General features: G+C 41.1%; 1 protein-coding gene across 4 annotated transcripts in view; it reads right to left on the bottom strand.

Annotated features, from left to right (window-relative positions):
- Positions 1-12,968, bottom strand: part of ccdc88b (coiled-coil domain containing 88B) — a 62,982-nt gene extending 50,014 nt beyond the window's left edge. For all 4 annotated transcript variants that reach the window (XM_061787753.1, XM_061787754.1, XM_061787755.1 and 1 more), the window contains exons 1-5: positions 12,798-12,968; positions 9,376-9,515; positions 8,236-8,344; positions 2,005-2,074; positions 1,781-1,839 (exon numbers count right to left, since the gene is read on the bottom strand). In XM_061787753.1, coding sequence (XP_061643737.1) covers positions 1,781-1,839; positions 2,005-2,074; positions 8,236-8,344; positions 9,376-9,515; positions 12,798-12,857 — 438 coding nt within the window. In that variant the 5' untranslated portion in view covers positions 12,858-12,968. The remainder of the gene's footprint in view (positions 1-1,780; positions 1,840-2,004; positions 2,075-8,235; positions 8,345-9,375; positions 9,516-12,797) is intronic.
- Between the last annotated feature and the right edge of the window lie 1,853 nt (positions 12,969-14,821).

The following is a 14,821-nucleotide window of genomic DNA, read 5'->3' as shown; positions in this document are numbered from 1 at the left end:
TTTAAAAAAATAAGCGCGCTGGATGCCAAGTTTCTCAATGTCACGAAAGCTTTGAAGGCTTCAGTGCTTTGTTGGATAACGTTAACCCACGTACTGGGCTCTCGGCACTGCCTCATTTCCCCCCTTCACAAAGCCGTATGTAATGAAACCAGGACTATTTTTTTCAATAATGCAGTACCTTTGGTAAGGTTTCCTCATCATTTTCATCATCATTTTTTCCTATTAAATATGTATGAATCATTGGCCTGACCTAAAACTGTGAGATTGTGAGCCATAGAGGCCCTCTTATGTCCGTTGGACACGTGTAAATCTTAAAAAGTTTAAATAAAAAATGTTCTTCTCCGACGGCATGGTGGTCGACTGGTTAGAGCGTCTGCCTCACAGTTCTGAGGACCGGGGTTCAATCCCCGCCCTGCCTGTGTGGAGTTTGCATGTTCTCCCCGTGCCTGCGTGCGTTTTGTCGGGGGAACTCCGGTTTCCTCCCACATCCCAAAAACGTGCGTGGTAGGTTGATTGAAGACTCTAAATTGCCCATAGGTCTGAATGTGAGTGCAAATGGTTGTTTGTTTATGTGTGCCCTGGAATTGGCTGGCAACCAGTTCAGGGTGTACCCCGCCTCCTGTGATGATAGCTGGGATAGGCTCCAGCACGCCCGCGGCTCAGAAAATGGATGGATGGATGTTCTTCTCCTTAAACTTCCTGTAGCATTAGCAGTAATGACCAGGTGTCCCAATACTTTAGTGCATATAGACCACAGGTCTCAAACTGGTGGCCCGGGGCCCAGCTCCGGCCCACCACATTATTTTATGTGGCCCGCGAAAGCAAATCATGGTCGTAGACTTCATGTTTCTTGCGAAAATCAAAATTGCAAATTGTCTTCACTTTTTATCACATTGAGATATTGCAAGCATTTTTTTCTTACTAATTCCCCTTTTAAAATAAATTTTATAACAGTTAAAGAACATTTTTATAGGCTTCTGATTTCAAAACTAGTTACCCATCAATTTATTGTGTATATGTAATTTTATGAGGTGATAATTCATTTACAGTGGACCTCCGCTATCGAGCCAGACCACGTACAGCAAAAATCCACGTAAAATAAGAATTGCCTTATTGAATATTGAATAGGCGGGGATGAACCGCCAACGATTGTTATCAGGATTTGTTCCCCACAAAAACAGAAAAACAAAAAGAAAAATGAAAATCAAATTGAAAAATAAATTAGAATTAGTTTTTTAATGAAATGGAAAAATCAGTGAATAGAAGAATCCGCAGTTGCCGAACCACGAGTATGTGTGGGTCTGCTGTATATGGGTGCATAGTCGTAACGGCCCTCCGAGGGAAGTCATAACAACAATGTGGCCCATGACAGAAATGAGTTTGTCACCCCTGAATAGACAATTATAAGCAAAAATGTCAGAGTATTCAAGTGTGTACCCAAAGTATAATTCATTTTTGGGCTTTACCCTTACATAAATCTCACATACTATGTAAGTTAATTGTGTGGTGTTGTGCCACTTTCTGCATTGTGACATTTGGCTATGATACCAACACACATGACTTGAAGTTGACCAGGAATTGAGCTCTAAAATTATCATCACGCTAATAAATTGGTTAAATCCCACTGTGTTTGGCATATAATGAGTCTGACGCTCTCAAATAAGCCAAAAGTTGGGAAACAATTGTACAAGTGAGAGACGTTCTAGCAAGCCACATTTTGTTGGCTCTCTACAAGTAAAATTGTAAATCAGTCAGTCCAACTCAATGGCGGCTGTCTCACCTGCACAGCACTTCCGAGCAGGAGCAGCAGCAAGCGCCTCAGTTCCTCCACTGCTGCCTCTGAATACACAAAGATACAGTAAATGGCATCACCATCATTATCATCACCAGCATCACCTTCCTGTCATTATCACCATAATGCTTTGCATAGTTGAAGACTGGCGAATGACGTAGAATGGCTATACTGCTGCACAGATAGGATCAAATAATATTATTATCTTGTACCTGTGAAGGGGTCCTGGCCCAAGATGGCGATGTTGGGGAGCGGCATCAATATCAACTGCTGCAGGTCCTCCTATACACAAAAGTCATTACATGTGTTCAGTCTGGGAAAAAAACATTAATACAGTTTCAAGGTTGAATTAAAGCATTTTTAAAGATTACAAGCATAAATATACATCAATTCCTTATCATCTTACTCCATCCGATTTTGTTCAGTTAGGTTAGGTTTTTGTCACATTTTCAGGTAAAAGAGGATTTGAAGATATGCCAGATTTTGACATTATATTTATGTGTATAACATTTAAATGAAATTAATTATTTTCATGTATGACATGATAGTCAATTAAACCCAAACAACAGCCCACATTTGTATTTATTTTTACCCAAATCTGTTCAAATTTCAAGATTCAACATTCTCTATTAATTTCACAGGGTATGTAGTGTACAAAAAAAAAACAGGCTGACACAAAACCGTCTGACAGTTCTGACAGGACAAATAAAAGATTTTTAAAGACGTGAAAACAGAAACAAATAAAAACATCAGTTTCTGAATATTTGAATTTAAATCATTTTTCTGTGAAATAAGAATTTGAAAAATGTCAAAAGCTCCTGTTCAGCACGCAAATATTGTGTAAAAATATAATTTGGGTGTAGCAAACGTTTTGCTTGGAGTGGAAACTTTCCCACAGTTTTACGCCCTCATCAGCTTGTTCACATCTCCAATGTACAGTACACAATGTCAGTGGAGCATGATGGAAGACGTCCAGTAGTGTGATTCACCTGCTGCCACTGCCATGGCACAAACGCTTGTTTTGTCCACAAAGTAGCAGCTTTGTGAGGAGTTCTTTTACTGTAACAACATCTTGATGTTCTCTGTTTCAAAAGAATGTGTTTCATTGAGGTCTATTAATCTGTTCTACTGAACAAAAACCCTTTGAAAAAGACTCGAGAAGCAAAATCTCTTGTTTCCAATACAAACAGGCTGGCGGAAAGTTTTGATGATGATAATGATGCAGACAATGCCGGTTCACTGACACCAGACATGCAGGATGAGCCAGCATGTGGCGAATGTTCGGTATTCCCCCGGGTAGATACACTTGCGCACCACTTCAACAAACAAAATTTTTGTTCATTTTTCAATGTTTTTTTTGGGGGGTGGGGGGGGGTTGAAAAGAATGGAAAAAGAAATAATAATTTCCAAGGTCATTACTCTCTGGGTGGGTGGGTATGTAGGTGTCACAGACAGACAGACAGACAGACAGACAGACAGACAGACAGACAGATAGATAGATAGATAGATAGATAGATAGATAGATAGATAGATAGATAGATAGATAGATAGATAGATAGATAGATAGATAGATAGATAGATAGATAGATAGATAGATAGATTTGTGAGCTGTTCTATAGCATGGATGTCACCATAACTTGAACAAAATCTTGTGGCAAATAATATTAAAGTAAAGTAATATTAAATGAAATTGGATAATGTCAGATGTTGCTTGTCCAGAAATTCTGGAAATTCATTTCTGGGCGGAACAACTTCAAGCCTTTGTTTAGTTTTTGTTTTTTTCCCCCACACACAAGACAGGTAAAGAGTGCTCCCTTTCCAAGCTGCTAATTTGCCATGAATAGAGCATGGGCTTCAGTGGCTAGGACCAAACTATTTTGCTGTTAATTAAAAAACGCCTATTGTCACAGAGCCACAGACTGACTTTGGCTTGCTGCTCCACCACCTGTTCACATTTTGCTGCTGTATCCATGGACACACAATCAGCCGAGTGCGGGGGGGAAAAAAACTCCCAATTACAGTTCACTCTGCCGCATCCTCCAAGTTTTAAGTGCATGCTGATAGAGAGGCAATGTACGGAGTGGGATGTGAAACTAGTCATTGTGCAGCCTAACAAACATCTTGCAGGAAATTCAACAGGTTTATTTTGAAGACTGGTGTTGCTGTCATCATGCTCATAGGCAATTTTCTCTGAACTGTGATAGCCAAAAGTTTTGTGTAGTGTAATGTAGACATCACCATTTGGCAACATCATCAATACGCCACTTATTCCACAGATTAACGACATGCCAGACACATGCGGGGTTATCTGCAGCTGCTCTACACTCCAGCTTCTTCCAGCCAAGTGTTTTCCATAGCAGATAAGCAAGAATTAGTCTTGATCTCTCTACAAGTCTGCCTCTGAAAATAATCGACTGCTTTAAAGTTTTGCATCCAGAAAGCAACATTTCCACCAGGCTTCTGGCTTGCACGAGTGAAGAGAATTCAAATCCATCTGCAACGTTATGATTGCCATGTCTCATAGTGTTCCGTTTGGCCCGCTGCTGATTGGAGGCTGTCAAGCTTGATGGATTTTTACACACCCGATTTGCGCTGTAGTTTATCCAACTTAATTAAAGCGTTACTTTTGGATGCTTGTTAGCTTTATATCTGGAGGCAGTGGTGATACATCCATATTTTAATTGCATCTTATATTGAATAGAGCCCTGCCATTGGCTGGTGACCACTCCAGGGTGTATGCCGCCTCTCGCCCAAAGTCAGCTGAGATAGTCTCTAGCTCACAAGAAACCCTAAAGAGGACGAGATTAATACTGATGGATATTTCAAGTCCCTGTAAAGTGAAAATAAGTCTTGTGACGTTAACACAGCAGCGATGAGTTTTGTTAACAGCCCTGATAAATTTTAATGATTAAAAAAAAGTGCATAAATTGTGGCTTCAAAGTCGTGAAAAAAATCAAGCCGTTGTTTGTCTCAGACACTGTGGGCGTGTCCGCTGAATGTGTTGAAAACACACTCTGCTCAACTGTCAACTTTCAATCAATTGCCACTGCAATGAGCTAGAAAAATGGATTCTACTTCCTCTAGGATCTTTATTACACCTATACTGTACATAGCTACATGTTTGATATAGCCACTCAAAGCTTCTGTAGACTGGAATATAGCCCACCTTTATCATCGTGGGGTTTTTCCACTGCGCGACGAGGCATTTTAAAGTGGCCACGCCAGCATGAAGCCGCTGGCCACATGCTAACTGTCACGTCAGATTTTGTCCCGCCCCCCTCGCTCTTCTACCTTCTTTCTGTGATGTGCTCACACACACACGGCCAAACACAAGGCGCTCTAAAGCGGCCATGCCAGCCCGAGCCCCGGTCCACAGGCTTCAGATTTTTTTTTTTACCCTCACTTTTCCGCCTTCTCTCTGTGATGTGCACACACTCACAGCTGAAAATGAGGCGCTAAAGCGGCCACACCAGCGGACTATGCGATGATGCATTTTTGGGGTGTAGGTATAGTATAGCCAGCCAGCTAACTGTATGTCACAAGTGCCCCGCTCTTTGAATATGTTTTCACCAGTTATCTTCAAACAAGTTTAATTTATTGAGAAATGAATCTCTGAATTAACTTTACACGGACTTTAAAAGAGAGCCTTGATTCCATTACAAATAACATATACTATCAGCGCTTTACATAAAAAAGTTAATGTCAAGCCCTGTATGGTATACATAAACTCATAGTGGTGTTTTCGTAATAATTTATGTGTGTTTGTCTGTATGACGTCCTGTTCCTGGAGGCTGTCTGTTCAGGGGCAGAATCGGCACAAAAACAGGCCGATTGTCTTTACGTGTGTACCAGGCCTAACTCACGTCACTTCTCCATACACTAGCAGAGTGCCTGTCCATCACGACCGTAGCCATCTATGAAGCAAACAGACGGGTTTGCATAACCACCAATCGGAATTAACCTGGCACTTCATTCCACCATTTAATAACAGACGTTTCCCATGTTGAGCCAAATTAAATTCCATAAGACACTGCTGGATCACTACAGTATAGTTGCCATTTTTTATGGTTGAAACTGCAACGGTTTTCTGTCCTCTGACTTGCATTCTTGATGAATGAAAAAATTCATTCATCCGCCTCGTGCCAGTCCAAAATGTTCACCCTACTGGCACAATTCCAATAAGTCAAAGTAACCACAGAAGAAAGCTCGATTCCTATTCCATTATTCCTGTCTGTCTGTTCATTTTATTTATTTGTCTGTCTGTCTATAAACAAATCTGGCTCATTACATACTTTGATTGTTTTGGTTTAATACTGGACTAGTGGAACCAAACGTTGCTATTGGTCCTCTGATTTAAAGCTGCAAATACTTGACTCTCCCTAGGCACTGGCAGTCCATGCTATGCCACTGTTAAAACTTTATTTAATTTGTGAAGATTTATAATGAATCCCTAATGCTTGACGTAGTAAAAGACTATGTGTCCCAAATATATTTATTTACATCAGAAAAAACATGGCTGTCTTGTGTCAAACGTGTGTCTTACACTGACTTCACGTGAATCAATTATCACGAATGTCAGAGACTTGTGCTGCTCTGAGCTTTCAAGGACAAGAATGATTCACAAAAAAATGAGGAAATGAAACCTTGCTGTTGCGATGTGTGTTACTAGTGACTCCACCTGACTGGTGCTCAGGGAGGCTTTCTTTGTCTCATCAATCCTGCTGGAGAGAAACTAGTGGGTAATTCCTTCAAATGACACCAACACATGAGCACTGCACAAAAATGATACTGCAACTTAGTTGATAAATGGTCTGTTCCTTTCCTCAATACCACCAACCACAATGGCGGCTAAAAGAAAATGGCCCAATTTGCTTCATAATAGAGGAAGGAAATGTTCGGTTTCATCTTCTTGTTCGTACAAATGCTCTGTCATCCCGTGAGTGCACTTCCAACTATTTACAATATCCCTCAGAGGAATGTTCTTGTAGTGAGACTCATAGTTGCTTCATTTTTCCATCTTGCTGTTTTTGCAACCTTACAGCTAGAAACATGCTCCTTCATCCCTCTCTCTCTCTCCCTTATAGCCTTGAGTTATGTTGTAGTAAAAGAATGTTTCTCCCTTTTAAGAGGCTTTTCTATTTATAATGAGCTGGAAGTTGTTTCAGTACTTGCACCAAAATAGCCATTGCTGTTTTTCATCTGGAAATGCTTTTACGGCATATGCGTTTTTGGCAAAGCAAATCTTGTTGCGCTTACTGGCCAGAGTCTCATTAACAAATGACCCATTAATTACTACATATAATCCCTGTAAAGTGAAAGTCAATGTCTTGTAAATGTGATACACCACAGGGAAGAGTGTTGTTAACAACCCTGCCAAATTTGAATGATTAAAAAAATTGCACGGTATGTAAAATCAAAAATAAAACAGCTCCCTGGTCTACTGTCCACTGTCAATCAAATACCACTACTCCTACTTATTTTTGAGCCGCGAAAATATGTACACTTAAAGCCTCTGGAGCCTGGAATATATCCCGCTGGGACGTCGTACGGCTTTCCATGCCATGACGAGAGGGACTAGGCCCCAGCTAGCTTGCGAGCTAACTGGGGCTCCTCTTGGACCCCAAACTCGTTTGTGGCATCACCTCTTCGCTTGGTACTCTGTTGGTGTGTGGGTGAACATACACAGACAACCCCGGAAAATCAACCCTTTATTAAACATGGCGGATTTTGTGTAATTCGGCCTGTGGCTCACACTACACGGCAGACAATGCTTTGTGTTCTACCATATTAAGGTAGCCTGAATAACACAAAACAGAAAAAACTTGGGAAATTAAATCACAACACCGAGCTGTTCTAAAAATTGTGGCATCCAGCAAAGATGCATTTTTGGGTTGTAGGCATAGCTAGTTAGCTAGCTGCACGCTGTAATGGAAGAAATGGGCCAAGTATTTGAAACTCACATTTTCGCCGAAAAACTGCTGATGCCAACAAAGGTGCTCAAGTTCTTATAGAATGGAGGGGGGGGGGGGATCAGTCCTGAGCCAAAGTGTGTCAGTGGGCTCTGTTTTAGCCACACAAACTGAAAATGTGAAAAAAAGTTTAACGATTTGGTACTCCATAGTTCTCAGTCCTTGCACGTTTTCAGCAATTATCTTCATGTAGAACGTGTTTAGGAACATATCTCTTGAATTCACTTTGCAGCGTCTTTAAATGTATTTTTAGAATGGTGAATCCATTGCAAATTCGAATTTATATAGGCATGAACTTTCTAAACACACAGAAAGAAAGGCTATGAGTACTTGGGAGTCAATCATATAAGGAATCTTAACCAGCGTTGTGTGTATAAAGTCCAAACACTAAATCTTTGTACGCTCTACTCTGATGAATTCCTTTCTGATAATCGAATGTAGCATCTTGACCTCTCTCGGCAATCCCTCCCCTACCTGGTAGAAGGCTCGGAGGTGTCGATTTAAGATGGAGAAGTTCTGTATTCTCTGCATGTAGTCATCTGTCTCGCTGTCGTACAACCTCTCCACCCTTGGGTTTGGGTCTCTGGGACACATAAAACAGGCATGACATAGACATGGAAGTCTATTTATTGCAGTTTGATCAAACAGCTCAGTGTCACATTTGCTCCCCCCCCCCCCCCCCCCCCCCCCCCCCCCGCCCCCCCCAAAAAAAAAAAAAAAGTATGTAGTGGTGGAATTCTGCAGCCGGTGAATAAAATTTTAATGAGATGACACGCCGCCAGTGAGAATCCTCATGCAATTAGCTATCGAAATAACTGAGGTTAAGTCAGGCCAAATTAATCAGCCTTCCACCCTTCCTGTCTTGTCAATTGCAGGAAATATGAATGTGGTAAAAAAATTAACACTCTGATGAGAAATTCAGCAGAGATGACTAACAAGGCGCCATGTATGCAGAACCTATTTCATGTTTCACTGAGTATTTGTGGCAAATATGACTGGAAGACGCATTAATGACATTTATCAAAGTGACGATAGAACAATGCAAGCATTATGAATGTGAGTGTGACAAATGTCTTATCAAGTAATGCAAGAGAATAAAAAGTATTTTTAATTAGAATCATGCTTCATTAAATAAACTTCAAAATATGTGCATATTACATTTGTGCTGCATTTTTCCTAACCTGATTGCAATGGTTCCCTTGTTAACCTTTTAGGCTTGAATACTTTCACTGCTTTATATCGTCGGATTGGCACAGAACACTGTATACTACTATCCATCCATCCATTTTCTATAGTGCCTGTCTTCATTAGGATTGCGGGTGAGGTTTAGCCGAACCCAGCTAACTTTGGCCGAGAGGCGGGGTGTACCCTGGACTGGTCGCAGCCAATCGTAAAGCACATTTACACACAAAAAAACATTCACAATTTCCCACCTGTGGACAAATTGCAGTCTTCAGTTAACCTAACATGCATGTTTTCGGAATGTAGGAGAACATGCAAACTTTGCCGGAGCTGAAATTCAAACACGAATTTCAGAACTCTGAGGCAGTTCACCAGTCCACTAGTGCTGCCCCATTGCATACTAAGATGTAGTTAGCGGTAAACAAGCCTTACATGATCCTCATGACCTCGTTGAGGAAAATCCCATTGGTCAGTCTGAGGTAGCAGTCCCGAGAAATGGAATTCACTTCGATGTACTGACTGTAGAGTGGGACACCGTTCTCCATCTCCACCATCTTCTCAAAGAGCTGAACCTGCAAGAGAATTCGATTTATTGTGAAGTGTTATTTGTGTTTGCCAACGCAACAAACAAGGAAATAAGTTGCTCATAAACAAAGGACTGGTGCAATCATGGAATAGAATGTAAGGAAACAATCTACATCAGCAATATAATGATGCTAATTTACAATAAAGATACAATACAAAACAATAGCACTAAATATTGTAGTATAATCCATAAAAAAAACTAAATGCTTTCTGTTGCGCAAAAGTAATTTTGTTTGTTTTGTACCCCTGTTTGTTTTTGTTTTTGAAGCGTGAGGTTTTGGTCCTGATAGATCTCAGTGAGCGATCAGGAAATGACACCTGAGCGTGACAAGTATGTAAACGGGGAGCCTTTTCACAGAAGCCGCTTACAACCGTGTGGACAGGTGGGACTTGGTGCTCACACTTAGAAAGCACGTCACAGTGACAAGCATCCAAACGGGGCCGCAGCCAATGTTTCAAGCTCTGCTAAGAAAACCTGCCAATGCAAACGTTTGTTTAAGGAAGTTTATTTCCACCTGCACTGTTTGTAAACAGAGACACAACATGGACGTGGCTGGGCATCTGAGGTGAGGCCGTGTGGTCGAGGCCTTGAGGGCAAAATCCCCTCAAGGAAGATGCACAATGTCTACAAGCTTCAGGCACAATTCAGAATATGACGTGTGGCCCATTGTAAGGGACACTAACCATCAGGCACATACACTGATAAACCTCTAGTGGGGCTCAAGCACCAGCTTTTTTTTTTTTTTTTTTTTGCACCGGATGAGAAAAGTGCCCTTTCTGATGGAATGCAATTTTTTTTCTTCATTCGTAATTATTTTTAAAAATAAAAAATATTCTCTCTGTAATCAATTTCCTCCCAAAGGTGCTTTGATATCTGACAGACAGTTTTTTGAGTTCTCGTGAGAATTGTGTCCCTCCCTCTTCCTCCTCCACCTTCACTTAGCTCTGATGCAGTGCAGAGCACAAGTCGCCAGGCCAAAACCGCTGCAGCGTCAGACACAGACAAACAGAAAGGTAATGACAGTGTTTGTGCAATGCCTGACTGGTTGGTGCATAATTAATCACACTTGGCATTTTAGCAACAGTGAAAACATTACATGGTTACTGGCCCGACGTTTTGTAAATAAATATAAATAGGGTTGGGTAGGACGTCACATTTCACACAAAGTGCATCCATGCATAACGTAGAGCTACACGTTTTGTACTTATCAAATCTGTGATTTCAAAGTCTTGTCCAGCAAGTTTATTAACATTTGGACGCATGTTTAATGAAGAGAGCGGAAGAGGGAGATATCGACGGACGCACAGAAAATTTAAAGAGAGTTTTACTATTTCACGCTAGTTTTATTTAATCTATAATCTTATTGATTTTGATGTGAAAGCCCGAAGAACAAAAAGCGTGACCACAAACATGTTGAAGTAGAACTTCAGGTAAAAGAAACACACATACCATGTTCTAATTCGCCACAAATATTTATACTTCAACAGTTGTGGTTTACAAATAAGGAATAATTTTGAGAAATTAACAAAAAAATCAAAATTAATTCAAAGGCAACATATAATGGTTTATGATATAGAGCATCATACAAAAATTATTAATCCATCCATTTTCTGAGCCGCTTCTCCTCACTAGGGTCGCGGGCGTGCTGGAGCCTATCCCAGCTGTCATCGGGCAGGAGGCGGGGTACACTCTGAACTGGTTGCCAGCCAATCGCAGGGCACATAGAAACTAACAACCATTCGCACTCACAGTCATGCCTACGGGCAATTTAAAGTCTCCAATTAATGCATGTTTTTGGGATGTGGGAGGAAACCCACGCAGGCACGGGGAGAACATGCAAACTCCACACAGGCGGGGACGGGGATTGAACCCCGCACCTCAGAACTGTGAGGCTGACGCTCTAACCAGTCGGCCACCGTGCCGCCCAAAAATTATTAATAAATGGTAAATGTATTTAGCTGTTAAGTTGATTTTGTTGGCATAATTATGGGCCCACTGTTAACATCCATCCACCCATTTTCTGAGCCACTTCTCCTCACTAGTGTCGCGGGCGTGCTGGAGCCTATCCCAGCGATCTTCAGGCAGGAGGCAGGGTACACCCTGAAGTGGTTGCCAGCCAATCACAGGGCACATTGGCACTCACATTCACACCCACAGGCAATTTAGAGTTGTCAATTAACCTACCATGCATGTTTTTGGGTATGTGGGAGGAAACCGGAGTGCCCGGAGAAAACCCACGCAGGCATGGGGAGAACATGCAAACTCCACACAGGCGGGGCCGGGGATTGATTCCCGGTCCTCAGAACTGTGAGGCAGACGCTCCGTGCCGCCGCCCACTGTTAACATTACCTATTAATGGGTGTCTGATTTGAAATGAAAGGTAGATCTTAAAATTATGCTACATGACAGTCTGGTGAGATATTAGCAATAGTATACTATTAGAGTAATGCTTCAACACTGTCGGTAAAATAATGTATGCTGTGTTCCCAGCTTCATGGAGGGTCAGTAAGTCATTCCTAATTGTTATACAGAAAACTGACTTATCTCTTCAAAAAGGAAATGCAGCATAATTCCAAGAAAAGGAAGGCAACAAAAGCATAAAGAAAAGGAACTAAAGAAGGCCACTTGGGGTAGTAGTTCTCTTTAATCCTGGATCAGTATTTTTAGATATGTTTTTCCTTAATTTTATTTTGGCCTTGGGTGCCCTTTTTGACTTGACACCTGCCCAACAAAAAATGTCTGTGCACGTGTCCCGTGTACCATTAACACCCCTACAAGCTTGTGTACACCATTCATTTACATCATAAAGTCTCTTCATTGAGCAGAAGGGGGGGCTTCAGGCTAATTAGCATCATGTGGAAAACAGCTGATTTTTTTTATATATATAATGTACAAATTCACAATTGGTTTTGGGGCAAGCTGAAAACACAATAGCATTATATATATATATATAATTCATTTATTTATTTATTTTAAAGAAGATGAAGAAGAAGAAGGCCACGGAAGTGCTCTGGCTGAGATGGAAAAAAGCAGTTATGAAGAGGCAAAGGAAGCTTTAAAAAGGGGAAGTAGGCGGTCTGTTTTGCTGCACACAATAAACTGATCTATTTGCAGTAGTAACCATCAGTATTGTACTTTGATTAGCTAGTTAATGGAAATAATATACTGAAGCCAAGTGAGCTTTTTACACTTTCTACACACCATTGTTACAAAAAAAAAGTGATAACCTTTTTCTCTAGGCGAGAATGATAAACATTAAATGACATACCCAGTGCACCAATGCACTCTCCATGAATTCTTCTATTATCTCCATCATACTCGAGTCCATTGTAGTGCCACAATTGATGTGAGACACTACAGCAGTCGGGCAGTTGATTAACAAACAATATCAGTGCTTTAATGTAGTGACTCTCACAGAGTCCATCTTCTGTCAAGTGAAGTGCTTTGACATTTGTGAGGCCCTTCCCCTCCCTTCCACCCTCCTCCTCCACCTCCTCCTCACCGTCTCTTCCTCTCTGACTGTGACGCCCAGTTTCATTGCAAAACCACACCGCAATTGTCAAAAGGCTCATGTTGCATTTATTAAGCCGACATCTTCTTTCCACCGACACTCAGGTCACAACACATGTCATAGGGTTATTTGACAAATCATGTGCTGTGATCCCATGATCAGGTCTCATTTCCTAATGTGTGAAAAAAAAAAAAACTTTATCATCCTTTTTGTACGGAAGCGTATTGCATTCACTTGGATAAAAAAAAAACTGAGTAATTTTTTTGAGGGCTTTGGTTTTCTGACTATTTTTTTCTGTTTTTCTGACAAATTTTTTGTCCACCTGTTTTTCTGACTATTTTTTTCTGTTTTTCTGACAAATTTTTTTCCACCTGTTTTTCTGACTTCACTTCCGTATTTTTGGTTTGTTGTTGTCATATTAATCTTCTGTATGAACATTGTGCCAACTTACTTTTACATACCATCAGACATAATGTAGATGTTAAAGAATAAGAATAACAAGAATAAGAATAAAGCAACTTGGATTTATATAGGGTGTTTCAAGGGACCCAATGTCAGTTTGGACTGAATGATATTTCGACTGTGTTGTTTCAGCACCTCAAACGGCATTTACACACTGTATGTTGGCGCTCTCTAGTGGTAAAAAAAATCTGAGGTTTCATTTGCATTGATTTTTATTATTTAAGCCACAGTTTTTATTCAGGCCGAGAGAACCCTTGAACGCTTCAACACATCAACTATTCTCACTTTTAAGATAATAATGTTCACTATTGCTTGACCTCTCTGATGTGTATAGACAGATATTGTGGCGACGGTGTGTCGTAAAGGCGAGAAAGAGGCACCTCTTTCTCATCTTTATGACACACCGTCAACACAATATTGTGCCCTTTAAAGTACAGTAGCTTGATAAACAAAATATTTAAAACGCTTTAATTAGACGTGATTGAATTAATACACTATATTGCCAGAAGTATTCGCTCACCTGCTTTTGACCTTCTGGACTTAAGTGACATCTCATTCCTAATCCATATGGTTCAATATGACACCGGTCCACCCTTTGCAGGTATCAACGCTTCAACTCATCTGGAAAGGCTTTCCCCAAGGTTTAGGAGTGTGTTTACGGGAATTTTTGACCGTTCTTCAAGAAGCGCATTTGTGAGATCATACACTCTAATGCTGAACGAGAAGGCCTGACTCTCAGTTTCCGCTCTAAGTCAAGGGTTTTCTATTTGGTTGAGGTCAGGACTCTGTGCAGGCCACTCAAGTTCAGCCACACCAAACTCTCACATCCATGTCTTTATGGACCTGGCTTTGTGCACAGGTGCAGACCCATGTTAGAAATGGAAGAACTGTTTCCACAAAGTTGGGAGCATAGAATTGTCCAAAATATTGGCTCCTTAGTTCCAGTGAAAGGAGGTCTGAAGGATTCAGCATACCAAAAGCTTTTGGACAATTAACTGCTCCCAACTTTATGTGATCAGTTTGGGGATGGCCCTTTCCTCTTCCAACATGATCCATAAAGACATGGATGAGGGTCCATAAACACATGGATGAGAGAGTTTGATGTGGATGAACTTTACTGGCCTGAACAGAGTCCTGACCTCAACCCAATAGAACACCTTTGGGATGAATTAGAGCGGAGACTGAGAGCCAGGACTTCTCGTCCAACATCAGTGTGTGACTTGACAAATGTGCTTCTGGAAGAATGGAGCCTATCCCAGCTATCATCGGGCAGGAGGCGGGGTACACCCTGAACTGGTTGCCAGCCAATCGCTGGGCGG

The sequence above is a fragment of the Phyllopteryx taeniolatus genome, chromosome 10 (assembly GCF_024500385.1).
Source record: "Phyllopteryx taeniolatus isolate TA_2022b chromosome 10, UOR_Ptae_1.2, whole genome shotgun sequence".
In the NCBI taxonomy this organism is placed as follows: domain Eukaryota; kingdom Metazoa; phylum Chordata; class Actinopteri; order Syngnathiformes; family Syngnathidae; genus Phyllopteryx; species Phyllopteryx taeniolatus.
This window is presented reverse-complemented; position numbering and strand designations above follow the sequence as displayed.